General features: G+C 50.6%; 1 protein-coding gene across 3 annotated transcripts in view; it reads right to left on the minus strand.

Moving 5' to 3' along the window:
* Nucleotides 1–317: 317 nt before the first annotated feature.
* Nucleotides 318–21,076, minus strand: part of LOC135879744 (class I histocompatibility antigen, F10 alpha chain-like) — a 28,829-nt gene continuing 8,070 nt past the window's right edge. The window contains exons 2-6 of one of the 3 annotated variants that reach the window (XM_065405801.1): nt 17,967–18,242; nt 8,478–8,753; nt 6,601–6,699; nt 6,148–6,182; nt 318–346 (exon numbers count right to left, since the gene is read on the minus strand). In XM_065405801.1, coding sequence (XP_065261873.1) covers nt 6,154–6,182; nt 6,601–6,699; nt 8,478–8,753; nt 17,967–18,242 — 680 coding nt within the window. In that variant the 3' untranslated portion in view covers nt 318–346; nt 6,148–6,153. Of the gene's footprint in view, nt 463–6,147; nt 6,183–6,597; nt 6,700–8,477; nt 8,754–17,966; nt 18,243–21,076 lie in introns of all 3 variants that reach the window. The other 2 variants (XM_065405800.1, XM_065405799.1) reach the window with 2 other exon arrangements.

Raw genomic sequence — 21,076 nt, forward strand, 5'->3', positions numbered from 1 at the left:
ACTTTTATCTCCACTGATCCATTCAATTGTTCACTTATATGGGATATCCACATTCTTTTCTGAACACACCTAAATTAATCTCAGAGAAAACAAGGGGGATTTGGCTGCAAACCTGTTCCTGCAACCCCAGTGTGAATAAAAGGGAAATAAAAGATCCAGAACTCCCCTGTTCTGCTCCTTGGGGCTGGTTTGCTCGAGGGGACGGGCCAGTGAGACTCAAGGTCCAATGACTTGAACTCGGTGTCTCTCTCCAGAGGCCAGAGTCACAGCAGTGAACCCCTGGGCTAGAGCCCCCCTCACTTACCCTTGGCAGCCACGTCAGAGCCACTAGATCCTTGGTCATTTGCTGTGCAGAGGAGGAGAAGGGAGAGGATATGAGCATCTCTCACAGGCAGGGTTCCAGCGTAGTTAGTAGATACGGGGACTCTTATCCAAAGGGAACAGTCATCACCTGACTCTTCCCTAGCAGTGAGGTGGTTGGTGCACAGACCAGTCTGCAGTGCAGCTGCCCTGGATTTCCATTATTCACATGCAAAAAACCGTTACCACTGTAGGGGGTCAGCACCGCTTTGTGCTTCTCATGCCTCTGCAGAACGGGAGCACTGAATACTCCACATTCAAAGGCTAGCAAACTAGGAAACGCTGGGCTAAGGATACATAAGAACAGCCATACAGGGTCCGGCCAAAGGTCCATGTAGCCCAGTCTCCTGTCTTCTGACAGTGGCCAGTGCCAGGTGCCCCAGAGGGAATGAACAGAACAGGTAATCATCAATGATCCATCCCTTGTCACTCATTCCCAGCTTCTGGCAAACAGAGGTTAGGGACACCATCCTTGTCAACAGCCATCGATGGACATATCCTCCATGAATTTATCTAGTTCTTTTTTGAACCCTGTTTAATCTTGGTCTTCACAACACCCTCTGGCAAGGAGTTCCACAGATACCCCTGCCCCCTTTGGTCTGTGGCCAGAGGGGTCCTTGAAGCACACCATAGACTTCACCCTCACCCTGTGTTCCATCTAAGCTGCGTGGTCACGTGGCCACCCAGGAGTGAATCAAATGCTGCACACTTAATTAGCAGGTGCCCCTCCCCCCACTGCCCTGCAGCCACGCTGCTTCTGCACTTTGCCTCGGAGCCCCTGGCCAGCTGCTCCCGGAACCCTCCTCCTGGCTGTGCAGAACGGGGAGGAGGGGGGTGGTGCTGATGTCAGGGTTTCCCCCTCCCCCCACCCATGTACCCCATCTCCACAGTACAGGGTGGGGGACAAGCCTCAGGAGCTGGAGAGCTCAGCTGCTGTTGTCTGAGCCTTCTGGTGTGAGTGCCTTAAAGAGACAGTGCACGGCCTCTCAGACTTCCCCAGCAGCCAGCACACATGCACCCTGTCAGTCTGTGTCTCTCCCGCTCTCTCTCTCTCTCTCACACACACACATTTTCTCCTTCACACTCACCTCCAACACATACTTGTGTTGTTCTTGTTGTTATTTCTTTGTACTTTCTGCAATGCACATATATTCTCTGTAATTTTATTCTTTACAAGTGCTGTTATTTTAGGTTTTTGACTGGTCTGTGCAGTTAAACATTTATTTCTCTTATACTTAAATTTAATTATTTGAGTAGTCAGTTCTAAAATGCCTAACCTGTCCTGGCTGGAGTAATTATCCCTATGGTAACTTTTAAAATATATATATTAAATCTAGGGTTTTTGTTTCTACTGGTGGCGCATATCCGCACAGTACTTCCATATTGGTGCACATAACAAAATTCTTTGCAAATAGGGATGAAAATAATTAGAGGGAACAGTCCCCCTGCCAATCAACATCAATTCAATCCCCGTCTTAATCAATGGCACTGCACAGAACAGTGTGGATGGTATGAAGAGGAATGCTGATTTGGGGAGGTGCTGGGCACAGAGACAAGGGCAAGTTTGGTTTGGCCAGCAGCCCCCGGGTATCAATTTTATAAAACTGCTGTACACAAAAATCCAAATATTGAAAATTAATTCCCTGATCCTGCAAACATTTAAAGAGATACATAATTGTACTCACAGAAACAGTTCCGTGTTTTGAAGTTAGGTAAGCATTTGCAGCATCAGGGACTCGGTGTATTTTTATTAAGAACTTATCATGTAGTGGTATAAAATCTGTGTCACTTCAACAGTGAAACAATTTTGTTTTAACAATAAAAAGTTATTTAAACTCTCAGTAATTTACAGTAGCAATTTTTTTATACAGGCCAAAGTTTTCAAATAGTGGAGCCCAAAATTAGGCTCTTCAGCCTGCCTTTAGCCATCTAAGGGAGGGGTTTTCAAGAATGCTTAGGGCACAAGTCCCATTGACTTCAAACTGCAAAACCTGGTGGTTGAAGCATTTCAGCTCTTTACTTGTGGAAGTACAGTATACTGGATGGTGATGCTGGCCGCAAATCATCTAGCTTATTTAGGGATCTGTCTGGGGATTGGTCCTGCTTTGAGCAGGGGTTTGGACTAGATGACCTCCTGAGGTCCCTTCCAACCCTGATATTCTATTATTCTTACACATCGCTTTTCACTAGTAGATCTCAAAGCTCTTTACAAAGGAGACACAGAGCACAGGCTACTTGCTTTTCAATTCTGTGTCTGTACAGTCTCATAATAGGGAATATTAATGAGGCCTCAGGCTTGTCTTTTTCAGCACAGATGAGCATTTTAAGTGTGAAACTTCGTAGTAGAAAAAAAATCTACATAAAATCTGAAATTTTATTAACAATCGAGAAACTAAAAAAAAAACAAGTACAAAACATCACTTTGACAATTTAAGACCATAAAATGGAAGAGAACTAGCAATATGTAAATAAGAAATTTGATTTAAATTTTCAAAAAAAAACAACTAAATTTAAATGTCATAATTTAGGTACAAGAAACACCAAAACAAAACCAAGACTTGTTGTTTGAAAACGAGCCAAAGAAGAAAGCAACAACACTCAAGGCAACCGAATTAAGAAGAGAAAATTACTCTTGTCTTTTGTTGAAAACAACCTGAGCAGAAAAAGTAGGTGAAAGACAGACTGCAAGGGATAGAGAAGTGTTGGGAAAGTGAAAGGTAAAGGCCAACTGGTCCCAATACAACAGTATATTTGATCCTATATAAAACATATAAATTTTCAATTCATGTACATTTGTGCTTTAATGCAATTTCTATATAGATAGGGTCTGAAAGCAAGACAATTTAACCCATTCTGAAACTGGGGCTGAACAGTTTATAGTTTCTGGTAAATCTAATCTGGCAAGCGTATTTATATAGTTTTGTTATAGCTGGAGCCTTCACCCCACCCCCGCACCCCAAACCTCTGCCCCAGCCCTGAGCCCCCTCCTGCACCTGAATCCCTCATCCCCAGCCCCACCCCACAGCCCTCAGCCCCAGCCAGAGCCCTCAGCCCCACACTCCAACCCTCTGCCTTAGCCTGGAGCCCCCTCCCACACACCGAACAAACCCCTCAGCCCCACCCCACTAATTTTGATATGTGCCCCAATATGGAGGTGATCTGTCACACATCACCTCCATGCTGGTGTCACATAACAAGATTCATTCCGCACACGAGTGGGAAAATCAGAGGGACGCTGTTGTAACTGTAGGGGTCCAGACCCAAAAGGGGCTGCGGGGGCACAGCAAGGTTACTGTAGAGGGGTTGCAGTATCGCCACCCCTACTTCTGCGCTGCTGCTGGCAGGGTGCTGCCTTCAGAGCTGGGCACCTGGCCAGCAGCGGCTGCTCTGAACACCCAGCTCGGAATTCAGTGCAGAAGTAAGGGGGGCAATACTGTAACCCCTACAATAACCTTCTACCAACACCCACACCCCCCGAAGACCCCTCTTTGGGTTGGGACCCCCAGTTTGAGAAACGCTGGTCTCCCCTGTGAAATCTGTATAGTATCGGGTAAAAGCACACAAAAGATCAGATCTCACAGTATGTGACGCGTTTTTCAAGGCTGTGAATATGGTAGGGCCCCAATCAGAATACCTCTGCATATCCTGATTTGCCAACTTTTGACTTCTGGGAATTAAACACTCCCATTCTGAAAGGACACAGGGAGCCCAGGGCAGGGCTGAGCACCTGCAACCTTAACTCCACATTAACAAAGTTCTTGCATGTGAATTTCCGTTGTTCGAGGAGGAGTGAGGGAGGCACGACTGAGGGCCAACTGTAGAAGGAAGGGTGATGCTCTGAGGAGGTTTTGTTGGCACTTCTCAAACCCCCTCCGTTTCCCGCTGGAAGCACCCCTGAGAGGGTAAAGAGAGAGCTGGACTGCTACAGCCTAGCAGGGCCCGGCAGATCTGTGCACTTTATACCAGCTTTTGGTGCCAGGCATTAGACGGGCTCTGAGACAGTCCATAATTTATGTAAATATTTCCCATAGTTTTAGTCTTGGTCTGTTCCTAAAGCTAATTACAGGAGACAACTGAGGAGGGGATTTGAACTCGTGGTCATCGAGTTGACAGAGTGGTGCTGATCTGACTCCCATTGCCTTCAACAGGCTTTGGATCAGACCCAGATTTCACAAGCACTAAAACCACTTTCAGGTAAGTCAAAAGAATTGTAACATTAAAAGCAGGTCAGACACTTTCAGGGTCACACTCAGCCATACACAGCACAGCTCTAGGGGGATAATAATTCAGCCCAACACCACTGTATACATTCCCGACTATCGACTTGTCTACACGAGCAAAATTGGGACCCATACCCGCAAGCAATGCAATTCCACCAGTGACAGCAAAGGTGGAGCAATTGAGGAGATCGGGTTTAGGTGTTTTTAACCACTATCATCTAGACTTCCTCTGAGCAAGGTTATAGAACATGTGTCTACAGCCACTCTACACTACTGAAGAAGACCTCTGTTGGGAAAATAACACAGCACTGCACAGATTATCCAACAAGTTCTTGGAATGTATTGGAGACCATTTTTCTTTCAGACGATGGAGAATGCTACCAGGGAGAGACTGTTCTAGATTTGACTTTGACAAATAGGGAGGAACTGGTTGAGAATTTGAAAGTGGAAGGCAACTTGGGTGAAAGTGATCATGAAATGATAGAATTCATGATTCTAAGGAATGGTAGGAGGGAAAACACACAATAAAATAATGGATTTCAAGAAGGCAGACTTTAGCAAACTCATGGAGTTTGGTAGGTAAGATCCCATGGGAAGCAAGTCTAAGGGGAAAAACAGTTCAGGAGGGTTGGAAAGTTCTCAAGGAGACATTATCAAGAGCACAAGTACAAACTATCCCACTGCACAGGAAAGAAATGAAGGATGGAAAGAGACCACGCTGGCTTAACCAGGAGATCTTCAATGATCTAAAAATCAAAAAAGAGACCTACAAAAAGTGGAAACTAGGTTAAATTACAAAGGATAACTGTAACCAAATAACACAAGCATGTAGGGGCAAAATTAGAAAGGCCAAGGTCCAAAATGAGATCAAACTAGCTAGAGACATAAAGGGTAACAAGAAAACATTCTACAAATACATTAGAAGCAAGAGGAAGTCCAAGGACAAGGAAGGCCCATTAGTCAATGAGGAAGGAAAGGCAATAATAGAACATGTGAACATGGGAAAAGGGCTAAATAACTTTTTTGTTTCAGTTTTCACCAAAATGTTTCAAAGCGAGGGGGAGATATGATAACAGTTTTCAAGTACATAAAAGGTTGCTACAAGGAGGAGGGGAAACATTTTTTTTCGTCAACCTCTGAGGACAGGACAAGAAGCGATGGGTTTAAATTGCAGCAAGGGAGGCTTAGGTTGGACATAAGGAAAAAAATCCTGTCAGGGTGGTTAGGCACTGAAATAAATTGCCCAGAGAGGTTGTGGAATCTCACTCATTAGAGGTTTTTAAGAGAAGGTTAGTCAGGGATGGTCTAGATAATACTTAGTCCTGTCATGAGTGCAGGGAACTGGACTAGGTGTCCTTTCGAGGTCCCTTCCAGTCCTACAATTCTATGATTCTATGGTACTAGAGCAATAGTTGGAGATATCCCTAAAATCCTCAGTGTAGACAAGGCCTATGAGTGGGAGCGAGGATCTCCTGTCAGTGCCTCTAGGCTAAAATCCACAAGCAAATACTGATGGTTGTTCAGAGATGGCCACTTGAAAAGAGGCGATGAGTCTCTTGTCACTTACTCTGAGCTACAGCGTAGCCGTCTCCCTTCCTCCCTGCAGAGAAAAGGCAAATTTCAGTGAATGCAGCTCCCAAGGCAGGAACCGACTGCAATCGGTGTCCACAGCTCAGAAACAGGGCCCCTGGCCCAGCACAGACCCCTGACGCTCAGTAATGGACTCAAGGTCCCAGGCGCTCACAATTGGCAGGAGAGAAAGACACAATGAGACAGTTTCCAAAGACCTCGGTGCACTGGGTGCTGAGCTCTTTGGAAAATCTAGCCCCATATAAACGGTAACCCACACCCAGTTTCTGGGTCTGGCCCTCCAGCAGCTCCCATTGGATGTCACTAGCTCAGTCCCGCAGTGGGGCAGTTACACCATACTGACACTGGTTCCTGTATTGCTGTTGTCCTTAGGCGGGTGTGCAGGGCCCAGAAAGTCCAGGGAATCACCCCATCCCAGGCTTTTTACCTGGGCGTTTCTTTTTCCAGACAACTACTCCGATTATAACACCAATCAGGACAACTGCAGTGATAACTCCAGCCACAATGGGAATCAGATTGTTATTTGGTTCTGAAATGGAATGGAGAGAATGATCAATGAGGAAAAATCCCCACTAAAACCCTCTTACATCCCACTGCAAGGATCAGTCAGTCAGCTCCCCAGATAAGCGCTGAGTCCTGCAACCCTCCACCCCTTCCAATGCAGCCACCATGCATTACACCCCAACACAGAAAGTCCTGGACACAGCCTCTACCAGTTCAATTCATAATAAATATTTAGCACTTAAAATAGAAGACTTTTATAACATTAATCAATCTTTATAAACCTAATTATGGGAGAGCATGGGAAAGGGGGAACACTTGCTGAAGATCACACAGTGAGTCAGTGCAAGAGCCAGAAATAGACCCCGGGAATCCTGACTTCCAGCCCCTCCTGCTCTAACCTACCAGACCCCACTCCCCTCCTAGAGCCAAGGACAGAACCCAGGAGTCCTGGCTCCCAGCCCCTAACCCCCCTTGACCACACTGACTTTCATGACTAATGGAACACAATCCCATTGTGGGAGTATGGTGACAAACTGGAAACTGACCTCAAAGCTCTGGATTTCCCAGCCATGAATGGAGTTACAGACACAATGCATGTTTTTTGAGGGGGCAGGAAGTGAAGAGGGGACGATAGAGATATTTTAATACTGTTCTTGCCTTATATAAACGTGTTAAACCCCGAGTTCTGTATACACTTTCAGTTTCACTAATCAGCTTCTCCTGTTGTCTGAAAGATCCACATCATAATACAGCAAAAAGAAAAATATTTCTAAGAGAATAAGGAAATGTGGTTTATGACACAAAAATTGGCAGGGGACGTGGTAGCAGGAGTATGATGTGAAACCATCTGATGACTAGATTTCCAGTGAAGGCTGCCCTTTTAGAAATTGGTTGCACTTCCAAATGCTGCATTTTTCCATATCCCGATTAACCAAGCAAAAAGATGGCTGGAAGGCAGCTCCATGTGTAAAAAATTCTTCCTCGACTTTCTTGTACTAGGGGCATAGGAGACTGATGCAGGGCTCTAATCTGCCTCCTCGCTCCATTCCAAGGCCATACCCTCTCTTCCAGCATCACTGCACACAGAAACAAGCTGCTCCCAACATTAAACATCTCTCTCTGGCCACATGGGCAAGAATGAAGGACCCGTAGAGCCATATTTCTGAGAACCTGCTGGATCATAGGACTGGAAGGGACCTCGAGAGGTCATCTAGTCCCGTCCCCTGCACTCATGGCAGGATCACGAGTGCATTAACTTGAGACCGGGCTGCAAGCTGAAGCAAGACCAATTCTGTCTGGAAATAAGGAGCAGATTTGAGCTTCCCCGGGATGTGATAAATTCTCCATCTCTTGGAGACTTTACATCTGGAATGGGCATCTCTTTCTGAAGGGTCAGTTCTAGTTTGCCCACAGATGACCAGACTGGATGCTGGGGTCCCTGGTGTGATTCCCCCCTGCCCTGGGCTATGCAGGAGCTCAGATCAGATGATTAGAATGGTCCTTCAGGCCTTAATGTCTCATTGTTAATCTTCTCCCTTCAGAGACACTGTATTGCTGAGATATATCCAACAGCCCCAAAGGCAGAAAACTGGAGAGCAAGACATGGGGTCTGCAGTGCCTGGGGCTCAACTCTAGCACAAGAACTTGACTGCAGAGGGACAGGGTCAAAGAGGAAAGGGCCTCACAGACCCTCAGGAAATTCCAGCTTCAGCCTATTAATCCGAATGAGAATTTTTCAGGGGTTGAGTTTAATGGATTCCCCCTCCCCCACTAGGAAAACAGACAAACACACAAACTCCTTACCCCAGGAGACAGAGAGTGGCTCTAACAGGCTTTCATGCTCCACGTGACATGAATAATGGGCTTTGATCTTGGGATCAATCTCCATTGTCACCCAGGTCTGGTAGGTCCCATCCCCATTGGGTAGAATGCCTTCAGAGTAGGTCACCTGCTGTCTGCTCTCCCCATTTTTCAGCCAGGTCACGGTGATGTCCCGGGGGTAGAACCCACTGACCTTACAGGAGAGGGTGCTGAGGCCGTCATGAGATGACCTGTCACTCACTCTAGCTGTTGGGTGCACTGGGAAAAAGAAGAAATTGAAGTTAGTTGTTTTCAAGCTCTAATCAAGGCAGTCTTTGCTGGAGCTTTGCAAAATGAAATTCTGAGACCCCAGCAGTGGGAGAGGATGAGAGTCCATGAGACGGAATCCCTCTGATGAGGATTTTCCACCATGTTAGAGGATTTCTGTGCCGCATTCACAGCATCAGCATCCCTGACCAAATTCTATTAATGTGGTAACCAGAAGCCTTTGCTCCAAGCCACAGTGACACAAGTACCTTGAAAGGCTTCACTAAGCTCCAGATACAGGTGTCAATCATACGCTAGGTTTGTGCCCATCTCCTCTCAGTCCCTGGATATGAAAGAGGGAATAATCTTGCCCTGGCCCGGGAGCAAAAAATGGACTTGTAGGGCAGTTCGGCTGGGGCTTGTCTCCCTCTGGGGCGGCAGGGAGCCAGACCACCTCGCTACTTTGGTCAGGTGTGTCGGGGAATGAGCTTGGCTGTGCGGCAAACCGTCAGCAGCTCCGGCCCTCTGGTAGGGGCTGAACAAAAAACAGTTGAATATTAGCAGGCCCAGGCCCTGGATCAGGGCGGGGCAACAAACAGTCAGTAGCTCAGACCCTCAGGGAGGGGCTGAGCAAACACGTTGAACAGCAAACCCCAGGCTCCTGGCTCTGAGCAGCCGGGGAGAGGGGGAGATGGCCACCCGCGAGGTGGGGGGCAGGGGGAACGCAGGCCCACCCACTCCACTGCGTCCCAGCTCGGGGCCCTAGCAGTATCTGGGCTCGGGCTAGCATCAGGCGTTGGCTGGTCTGGCCAGTCCTCGGTTTGGCCGCCGATCGCCGTGGTCTCCCCTTTGGGAGCTACACCACAGGCATCTGGTCTCTCCCGTGGCTGAGCTTCAAGTGAGCTCTAGGCTTTTATACTTCCTGTCCTGCGCCTTGACCTCTGAGGGGCGGGCTCAGGGTTTGCTGGCGCCACCCACTTTGGTGTCCAGGGAGGCTCCTCCCCCTCCGGGGCGGCGGGGAGCCAGACCGCCTCGCTCCACACTCCCCCCCTTAAGTCTGGCTCCCGCTCGTCGGGGCCAGACCCTTCCACACCCCCCAGGCGGGACAGGAAGTCAGCATTAGCGTGGTCCTTGCCTGCCCTATGGCGAACCGTAAAGGCATAGGGCTGGAGCACTAGGTACCAACGCTGTATTCTCATATTATTGTCTTTCATTTTGTTCATCCACTGAAGCGGGGCTGGTCGGTGACTAAGGTGAACAGGGCTCCAAGTAACCCTAGTAACGTAGGGCATCACAAGCCCATTTTACTGCAAGGGCTTACTTCACCACCACCGCGTAGTTCTTCTCCCGCGGGAACAATTTCCAGCTGATATATAAGACCGGATGGTCTTCCCCATCTATTTCTTGAGACGGGATGGCATCCAGTCCTACCTTTGAGGCATCCGTTTGGAGGATGAAGCCTCGGTTGAAATTTGGGCTATAGAGGACTGGTTCACGGCAGAGACTCTTTTTGAGTTCCTGAAAGGCGTCCTCGCATTCCTGGGTCCAAACCACATATCGAGGGCTGTCCTTGGTTAAAAGGCTGGTCAAAGGGGCGGCGATCGACGAAAAATGGGGAATGAAACGCCGATAATAGCCGGCAAGGCCCAAGAACTGTCGCACCTGATGCTTTGTGGTGGGAGGCGGGCAGGCCGCCAGGGCCTGGACTTTTCCCACGATGGGCTTCACTTGTCTGTTCCCTATGGTGTAGCCCAGATAAGTGGTCTCTTGCCATCCAATGCAGCATTTTTTTGGGTGGGCTGTCAACCCGGCAGCCTGCAGGGACCTCAGGACTGCAGCTACCCGTACCAAATGATCCTCCCAGTGGCGGCTGTAGATGACCACATCATCCAGATAGGCGGCCGCATAGTCTCGATGGGGTTGGAGGACACGGTCCATCAGCCGCTGAAACGTGGCTGGGGCCCCATGGAGGCCGAAGGGCATCCGGGTGAATTGGTATAGACTTGTTGAGGTAGCAAACGCGGTCTTCTCCCTCGAAGCGGGATCAAGGGGGATTTGCCAGTAGCTCTTGCTGAGGTCAAGTGTGGTGAGGAAACGAGCTTCCCCTCACCGGCCAAGCAGCTCATCTACGCGTGGCATAGGATACGCATCAAATTTGGAAATGGCGTTGACACGTCAGAAGTCGATGCAGAAGCGCCGTGTCCCATCGGGCTTGGGTAGTAGCACTATCGGACTACGCCATTCACTCTGTGAGGGTTCAATTACACCTAGCTCGAGCATGGCTTGTACCTCTTCCTCGACGATCTGTCGCATTCGGTGCGGCAAGGGCCTGGTCGCTTCTCGGATCACTACCCCAGGTTGTGTCTGAATGGTATGATAAACCTGGGTCATGTAACCCGGCTGGCAGGTGAAGGTTCACAGGAACGCCTGCAGGAGGCACCGGGCTTGCTTGCGTTCGTCTGTGAGGGTCTCCGCGAGCTGGGGCCCCTCGGTGTCTTGGGTTAGGGCGGCATGGGGGCCCAGTTCTGGCTCCGGTGGGTAAGGGTTAATTAATAAGCCCTCGCACGCACGCCAGGGCTTCAGGAGGTTGACATGGTACCGCTAGGTTTTCTTACGTCGGTCCGGTTGCTTGACCTCATAGGTGACGGGCCCCACCTTCCAGACCACCTCATAGGGGCCCTGCCAGCGGGCCAGTAGCTTTGACTTGCTCGAGGGCAGGAGAAGCAGGACCCGGTCCTCAGGGTTAAAGTCGCGGCTCTGCATGTCTTGGTTATAGGTCCGTGCTTGAGCCTCCTGGGCAACCCTTAAGTTTTCCCGGGCAAGCGCCCCGGCCTGAGAGTGAGGCGTTCCTGGAGCTGGAGGACATACTTCAAGAGGCCCTGGGTTGGTGATGGAGCTTGTTCCCAGTTTTCGTGCATCAGGTCGAGCAACCCCCGTGGGCAGCGGCCATACAACTCAAAAGAGGAAAACTTTGTAGAGGCCTGGGGTACCTCCCAGATCGCCAGAAGCAAAGGCGGGAGTAACTGGTCCCATTGGCGTAGTTCTTCTGGGTGGAATTTGCGCAACATGTCTTTTAGAGTACTGTTAAACCGTTCAACCAAACCATCGGTTTGTGGATGGTAAATAGAGGTGCGCAACTGCTTGATCCCGAGGAGCCTACGCACCTGTCACAGCAGTTGGGAGGTAAAATTGGTGTCCTGGTCCGTGAGAATATCCTGGGGCAGGCCTACATGAGCAAAGACCTTCATGAGCTTGCACGCAATGGTTCGGGCGGTGATGCTCCACAGCGGTACTGCCTCCGGGAAACGGGTAGCATAATCTACCAGGACCAACACATACTGAAATCCAGCGGTGCTTTTTGGGAGGGGCCCCACCAGATCCATGGCCACGCGTTTGAAGGACGTTTCAACTATGGGCATGGGGACCAACGGGGCTTGGGTGTCCGCGGGGGTGCGGCTAGCTGGCACTCTGGACAGGAGTTACAATAGTCCCTTACTTCCTGATGCACGCCGGGCCAGAAGAAGCGTGTCAGTATCCGGGCTAGAGTCTTCTCTTGGCCCAAGTGCCCGGCAGCCGGGATGTCGTGGGCGAGTTTCATTACTGCCCGCCGGTGACATCGAGGCACGAGTAGTTGGCTCTGGGGTTCTCCAGTGCGTGGATCCCATTCTACCCGATAGAGCCGATCCTGTCGCAGTTCTAAATGTGGCCACTGCTTCGCCCGGTGCGGGTCAATTACGGCCCCATCGACCGTGGCTAGTTGTTCGTAAGCATGACCGAGGGTGGGATCTGCCCTTTAGTCACGACAAAAGTCAGTGTGAAGCAGGGGTTCAGCGGCAGCTTCTGGAGGGGAGTCCTCGGGCTCTTCTTCCGGACCGTTGAGGGCTGGTGCCTCCTCCCCCTCGGACTGGGTCCCAGGGAGGCTCCCTTCCAGTACTGGGGTAGTTGCAGGCCTCTCGTCGGCATTGGAGTGGAGAACTTCCGGGAAGTCTGGCCAGTCCCGCCCCAGGATCACCGGGTAGGCGAGCCGAGGAGCCAAGCCGACCACCATCGATCGTGTGACCCCATCCACGGTCAGTCGGGCTTGGGCACTTGGGTAGGGTCGTCTCGTACGTCGCCGTGAATGCATTGTAGACGGATGGTACCCAGTTGTGGGTCAGCCTGGAGGCCTAGGCTTTGGCGAACCAGTGTCTGGCCACAGCCTGAGTCAATTAGGGCCAAGGTTGGCCAATCCCTGACAACCACTGGCACCATAACCTTGGTGGCCTGTGGGCGTCGGGCACAGGCTTCTCCCGTGCAGACCTGGCCGAAGCTGCAATCCATCTCGGTGCAGTCTCGCTGTAAATGGCCATATTTCCCACAGGAAAAACAGGGCCCGATATCCAAGCGCCCAGGCTGGGACAGTGTTCCCGCCTGGCCCCTGGGAGGGCTTCGGTTGGTCCCTCGGGCATCTGGTCGAGGTGCCAGGGCTTGTCGAACCGGGACCTCGGCAGGTCGGGGCTCCGGGCCCCGTGATGGATTTCGTGGTTCGCTCCGGATGGCCCCCCTTTTCTCTGGGTTAGGGCGCTCCGGTCCTGGCGGGGCGGCTCGAGTGATCGATCCCACTGGTGCTTCACAAACAGGGAAGAATTAGTAGGGGAAGCAAAAGTGGATGGGAACCTGGGAGGCAGTGACCATGAGATGGTCGAGTTCAGGATCCTGACACAAGGAAGAAAGGAGAGCAGCAGAATACGGACCCTGGACTTCAGAAAAGCAGACTTTGACTCCCTCAGGGAACAGATGGGCAGGATCCCCTGGGAGAATAACATGAAGGGCAAAGGGGTCCAGGAGAGCTGGCTGTATTTTAAAGAATCCTTATTGCGGTTGCAGGAACAAACCATCCCGATGTGTAGAAAGAATAGTAAATATGGCAGGCGACCAGCTTGGCTAAACAGTGAAATCCTTGCTGATCTTAAACGCAAAAAAGAAGCTTACAAGAAGTGGAAGATTGGACAAATGACCAGGGAGGAGTATAAAAATATGGCTCAGGTATGCAGGAGTGAAATCAGGAAGGCCAAATCACACTTGGAGTTGCAGCTAGCAAGAGATGTTAAGAGTAACAAGAAGGGTTTCTTCAGGTATGTTAGCAACAAGAAGAAAGTCAAGGAAAGTGTGGGACCCTTACTGAATGAGGGAGGCAACCTAGTGACTGAGGATGTGGAAAAAGCTAATGTACTCAATGATTTTTTTGCCTCTGTCTTCACAAACAAGGTCAGCTCCCAGACTGCTGCACTGGGCAGCACAATATGGGGAGAAGGTGACCAGCCCTCTGTGGAGAAAGAAGTGGTTCGGGACTATTTAGAAAAACTGGACGTGCACAAGTCCATGGGGCCAGATGCGCTGCATCCGAGGGTGCTAAAGGAGTTGGCGGATGAGATCGCAGAGCCATTAGCCATTATTTTTGAAAACTCATGGTGATCGGGGGAGGTCCCGGATGACTGGAAAAAGGCTAATGTAGTGCCCATCTTTAAAAAAGGGAAGGAGGAGGATCCGGGGAACTACAGGCCAGTCAGCCTCACCTCAGTCCCTGGAAAAATCATGGAGCAGGTCCTCAAGGAATCAATTATGAAACACTTAGAGGAGAGGAAAGTGATCAGGAACAGTCAGCATGGATTCACCAAGGGGACGTCATGCCTGACTAACCTAATTGCCTTCTATGATGAGATAACTGGCTCTGTGGATGAGGGGAAAGCAATGGATGTGTTATTCCTTGACTTTAGCAAAGCTTTTGATACTGTCTCCCACAGTATTCTTGCTGCCAAGTTAAAGAAGTACGGGCTGGATGAATGGACTGTAAGGTGGATAGAAAGCTGGCTAGATCCTCGGGCTCAACGGGTAGTGATCAATGGCTCCATGTCTAGTTGGCAGCCAGTTTCAAGCGGAGTGCCCCAAGGGTCGGTCCTGGGGCCGGTTTTGTTTAATATCTTTATTAATGATCTGGAGGATGGAGTGGACTGCACTCTCAGCAAGTTTGCCGATGACACTAAACTAGGAGGCGTGGTAGATACACTAGAGGGTAGGGATCGGATACAGAGGGACCTAGACAAATTAGAGGATTGGGCCAAAAGAAACCTGATGAGGTTCAACAAGGACAAGTGCAGAGTCCTGCACTTAGGACGGAAGAATCCCATGCACAGCTACAGACTAGGGACCGAATGGCTAGGTAGCAGTTCTGCAGAAAAGGACCTAGGGGTCACAGTAGACGAGAAGCTGGATATGAGTCAACAGTGTGCTCTTGTTGCCAAGAAGGCTAACGGCATTTTGGGCTGTATAAGTAGGGGCATTGCCAGCAGATCGAGGGACGTGATCATTCCCCTTTATTCGACATTGGTGAGGCCTCATCTGGAGTACTGTGTCCAGTTTTGGGCCCCACACTACAAGAAGGATGTGGAAAAATTGGAAAGAGTCCAGCGGAGGGCAACAAAAATGATTAGGGGTCTGGAGTGCATGACTTATGAGGAGAGGCTGAGGGAACTGGGATTGTTTAGTCTCCAGAAGAGAAGAATGAGGGGGGATTTGATAGCAGCCTACAACTACCTGAAGGGGGTTCCAAAGAGGATGGAACTCGGCTGTTCTCAATGGTGGCAGATGACAGAACAAGGAGCAATGGTCTCAAGTTGCAGTGGGGGAGGTCTAGGTTGGATATTAGGAAACACTATTTCACTAGGAGGGTGGTGAAGCACTGGAATGTGTTACCTAGGGAGGTGGTGGAGTCTCCTTCCTTGGAGGTTTTTAAGGCCCGGCTTGACAAAGCCCTGGCTGGGATGATTTAGTTGGGAATTGGTCCTGCTTTGAGCAGGGGGTTGGACTAGATGACCTCCTGATGTCCCTTCCAACCCTGAGATTCTATGATTCTATGATTCAGCGGCAGGAAATCCTCCATCAATGTGATGGCAGCAGTTAAGGTCGTAGGCCGATGGCGGAGGACCCAGGCCCTCCCTCGCAACGGGAGTATATGGACGAATTGCTCCAGAAAAATTTGTTCAACGAGCTCATCCAGGGTTCGCCTTTCGGGTTGTAGCCACCGCTTGCAGGCTTCCCTCAACTCGGGCACGCTCCACCGCAGATCCCTTCTCACAAGGATGCCCACATTCTCCACCACGTGTAGGGCAGTTCGGCTGGGGCTCATCCCCCTCCGGGGCGGCGGGGAGCCAGACAGCCTCGCTACTTTGGTCAGGTGGGTCGGGGAATTAGCTCGGCTGTGCGGCAAACCATCAGCAGCTCCGGCCCTCTGGCAGGGGCTGAACAAACAGTTCAATAGTAGCAAGCCCAGGCCCCAGGTCAGGGTGGAACAACAAACAGTCACTAGCTCAGGCCCTCAGGCAGGGGCTGAGCAAACAGGTTGAACAGCAAACCCCAGGCTCCCGGCTCTGAGCAGCCGGGGAGAGGGGGAGACTGCCACCCGCGAGGTGGGTAGCAGGGGGGACGCAGGCCCACCCACTCCGCTGCGTCCCAGCCCGGGGCCCTAGCAGCGGCAGAAGACCCGCTGCTGTGTCAGTGGGGATCCTGACCGCAACACACTAACATTGGCTGCAACACTGCCAGAGCCAGACTCGGGTCGGCTGCCCCCGGGCTACTTCCTTCCTCCCCCTCTAGAGGTACCTGGGTCTGGACGGCGTCCTCCACGGGTCACACACCATGGGCTCCTCGGGGTAGCTGGCGAGCGGTTGGTTTGGCAGCTCCTCAGGGTAATAGGCAAGCGGTAGGCTTGGTAGCATCTCTGGGCTCGGGCTAGCATCAGGCGTTGGCTGGTCTGGCCAGTCCTCGGTTTGGCCGCCGATCGCCGTGGTCTCCCCACTGGAAGCTACACCACAGGTGTCTGGTCTCTCCAGTGGCTGAGCTTCAAGTGAGCTCTGGGATTTTATACTTCCTGTCCTGCGCCTTGACCTCTGAGGGGCGGGCACAGGGTTTGCTGGCTCCGCCCACTTTGGTGTCCAGGGAGGTTCGTTCCCCTCCGGGGCGGTGGGAAGCCAGACCACCTCGCTACAGGACTGGATAAACTGACCAATTAGAGATGGAAAGGGCCCATTTAACAAAAAGTGACACACAGTGCTAAATTCCCCTCAAACTAGCTAATATTAATTGGCTAATTTCTCATAGGTTGTTACCAAAACTATTTACCCAATATTATGGATTTCAAAAGGAATTATGCTAATGTTGAAAAATCAGTTTCCCAGTCCCTTGGTACTGAAATATACATTACATTGCTGTGTATGGCTTTTTCTTCTTGGCATTTGTAAAGAGGGCCAAGGACAAGATAATGTTCTGCTGAGGTTTGTGAGAGAAATAAGCAACTAGTATGTTGCAAAAAACTGGGTACAAATTTCAAGTAACCTTGAACAGCAAGTGCAAACTGTTTGGGAATGGAAAGATTAGGGTGTGTAATGATGCTAACTAATTTGGGAAATTTGTGTCCATGGTAACAGACAAAGGTACATACAGGGATAATAGCGAGTTAACATTTTGAAGCAACACTGCAACTGTCCTCCTGAGTCGGAGTGTTAAAGCATTTAACCTCTTCCCTTCTATGTTTGTGCTGATTAATCTTTAACTAAAAAGCTTTGGTAATAAATTGGAGTGTGATTATCTGATGTCTTATTGATAAAAGAATCAAGTAATAAGTAAGCGGGTGTTGCAGCAAAGGTAGGTCTTGAGGGGGGAAAACTTTGAGGACGACAAGGGTAACATTCTTCCAGGTTAGTATATGGAGGGCAATTCCACATGTACGGGATGGCATGGAAGAAAGCACATAGATGACTGTGGGAGAAGTTTGGACAAAGAGGCAACAAGGACAAAGCTACCGTCATTGGTGGAACACAGGGGCTGGGGGTAACATAACAAATACGATGGTACATACAGTGAATGAGGAAGAATTACATGGTGAATGAAGCTGGTGTCCATAGAAGTGGTGGCACTTCCATAATTAAGCAAAGTGCTCTAAAATGCACATGCACAGGCAGATTGGCTTGATAACTACTGTGTCTCTACAGTGAGCTGCTTTTAACATTTTCAATTTCTTATCTTTTTTTCCAGCAGAGATGGGGGGGAAAGGGTTTGTTTCCCCACCCATCCCTGGTGCAAGGTTAGCTGAACGGCCCCCTATCCCCCTGCTCCATTTTGGAACTGGGGCTGGGGAATGGAGATGTAATTTGTAGTGACCTTCTGGGTGGGGCTTGTCCCCCGACTTACCTTTCCTCTGCAGAGTCTCCTTCCCGTACTCTAGAGAACTCCTTAGCCAGGGGATACATCTCTCTTCCAAGTAGTGTTTCCACTGCTGGTTGTCAAATACTTCAGCATCCCATCTCCTCTTGGTGATCTGAGCCCCAATATCTGCTGCTCCTAAAGTCATGGTCTCCTTATCGAAGGTAAGAAAGTCTCGTCCGTCATAGGAATCCTGGTAAAACCCCCAAGTGGTGTTGTCTTCCCGGAGATCACAGCCATATTTCATCTGGATAATGTGAAACCCTGAAACACAGCTGAGGGTCAGCAGCAGCCTCTCTCTGAAAATCTCACCAAGACCCCACTGCAGGTGGCCCAGTGGTGGTTCTTCTTGCTACTGGACTCTCCCTCCCCTGAGAAATGGGGTTCCCACGTATGCTGTTGGGTCCTACACCCTCACAGCTCCTTTCAGGAGGGAACCAAAACTGCAGGGGGCACCCTCTCCATCTGCTGGGTCTTTGTACACTAAAGACCTCCCACTACAGAGAGCTCACAACCTTCAAGGAGTACCTCACTGCTGCTTGTTCTTGTATGCTTCCTGCAGGGGGTGCAGGGTGGCACGACCCCAAAGGGAGTACTCCGGACATTGCAGGGGTCTATCCCCTCCAGCTCTCTTCTGCTCTCTGAGGATCCCCCCAATTCTGATAGTTAGGGTCATTCTGGAGAAGAGAGAGAGAGTTCAGGGTGCCTATATCCCACTCTCTCCTGCTCTGGTTGTATTAATTTTGCAGGGTCCTCAGGGTCACTTGGTCCCTGTAGCGGGGTGGTCACCCGCTCCAGCCCTGGAAGGGTTAAAGCAAGCCCTGGGAGAGGGCTGAGGCTGTGAAGGAAAGCCTGGGCTGACTGGGGAAGGCAGACACAGCTGGGGCCACGCCCCAATCAGGCCCAGCTAGTCCCTATAAGAGTCTGCGGGCCAGGAGCCCAAACACTCTCTCTCTGCTTGTAGAGAGAGAAGGGCCTGGCTGCTAGGGAGCCAAGCAGGGTACTGGGAGTGGAGCAGGGCTGGGGGAAGGCTAGAGGATACGGAGAGCTCCAGCCTAGAAAACCCCCAGGCTGCCAGCCTAGCAGAGGGCCTAAGACAAGTACTGGGGTTGCAAAGGGGCAGCCCAGCAATAGGTAGAGGCAGCAGGTCCAGACCCAACCTTGCCTATGATGAGTGGCTTACACTGCAGTCTGCCCCAGTGCACGGGGGCGAGTTGGTGACTGGCAGTAGCCTACAACTGAGGCGAGGTGGGGGTAGTGGGTAGGGGGTCCCCTGAGCTGGGAGACCCGGAGAAACAGTAGGGGTCCTGCCAGGGGGCAGCACCCAGTGACAGGGTCACCCGGGGTCTGGGAGGGACACGGGGGCCAGCGGCAAAGCGAAACACCGGCCAGCAGAGGGCGCTCCGGAGGCTGGAAGCTAATTCCAAGATCACCAGCAGGGGGGGCTGCCGGGTGAGCCTGCGCCCGGTTACAGTCCCCCACCTTCTCCATTCACAGTACCCCCATGTCCCTGTGGGGAGGGGGTACAGGTCTGTCCCCCACACTAACCTCTGCTCTGGTTTAATGACCTCACAGAATCCCCAGGGTCACTCTGTTTCCCTGCACTATCTTCCCGTGCCCCCAACTCAATCTAGGAACGGCAAAGAACCAACTCTGGATGCTTGGCCTCTTTTTCACGTGGCCACTGTCTCAAGGTGATTCCCTGTAAGGATCAGACCATTGATGGCCCTTAGTTCAGCTGGCCACCATTTTCCTACATTCAGGCTAATCTTCACAACAACGGCCACCATCTCACACACAACCAAGAACTGACACAGTTAATACAGCCACCCCTGGGCTGACAGGAGGCAAGGAAGGAGAATTTAGGGAAGAGGGAGGGAGGCTGTGGTGAACAGAGAACACTGTGCAGAACACGAGGAAGACTGAAACGTGTGGGGAACGGATCAGACCCCTAGCTTGGCAAACAGGGCAGAATGTGGGGGCATAAAAATAATCCACACAGGGCCCCAAATATTTTCACCCCTCCCCCACCCTGCATTAGATACATTGAGGTAAATGCCTAGATTTTCAGCAATGACTAGTGATTTTGGGTGCCCAACTGAAACCTTTTAAAGGGGCCTGATCAGAAAGTGGGAGCACCCGGCCTCTGCATATCAGACACCCAAAAATCACTAATCGCTTCTGGAAAAATGTAGGCCAAGGGATTAAAATACAATTTGGTGTCACAGCCATAGGTGAGAGCCAAGCCCACTAAGCTGTGTCCCTGAACAATGCCACAGGTTTGGACAAAAACCAGTTACTAACCTTCCTGTAACGGTTGTTCTTAGAGATGTGTTGCACACGTCCATTCCACACTAAGTGTGCGTGCCCCATACACAGTCGCCAGAAACTTTTCCCTCAGTGATACCCGTCAGGCCGGCTCTAGCGCCCTCTAGTGCAGCACTCTTATGTTGCGGTGCAAGGGGACTGGTTGACCCCGCACCTCTCAGTTCCTTCTTGCCAGCAACTCCAACAGAGGGGTAGGACGGTGGCTCGTGGAATGGACGTGTGCAACACATCTCAAACAACAACAGTTACAGAAAGGGTAGTAACCATTTTTTCTTCTTCAAATGCTTGCACATATCCATTCCATGTTCGGTGACTCCCAAGTTCATGGACATATTGGTGTCACTAGGCATAGCTACCAGGTAACTCGGGGGGATGGAAGGCCATAAGTGCCGATGAAACCTCCCTGCTCTGGGTCTAAGTGAGCCACAGTAACTCCATCTTGTGAACTTTCACCTACTTCCATGCTAATAGCCTATGCTGAAGCAGAATATGTAATGGTCAGCTTTTTTCTAGCAGACAGCTGCAGTTTTGCTCGCACTAACAAAAACGGTAGTGATAATGCGGGGGAAAGGGGGAAGGGAAAGGCCTACTGCGTAGAGCTTGCAAGGTCAAATATAAGCATGTGAATGGGAATTTTTCTAACTAACTGCTCGAGGAGGGAGGGGTAGGAGGGGTAAGAGGGAGTAACAGAACAAAGGCTTGCACACAAACAGCTTGGAGTATAAAATGGGAAACTTGTTTGTATTTGTTGCACTTGATTTGAGACATGC

The sequence above is a fragment of the Emys orbicularis genome, chromosome 5, assembly GCF_028017835.1.
Source record: "Emys orbicularis isolate rEmyOrb1 chromosome 5, rEmyOrb1.hap1, whole genome shotgun sequence".
Classification (NCBI taxonomy): Eukaryota; Metazoa; Chordata; order Testudines; family Emydidae; genus Emys; species Emys orbicularis.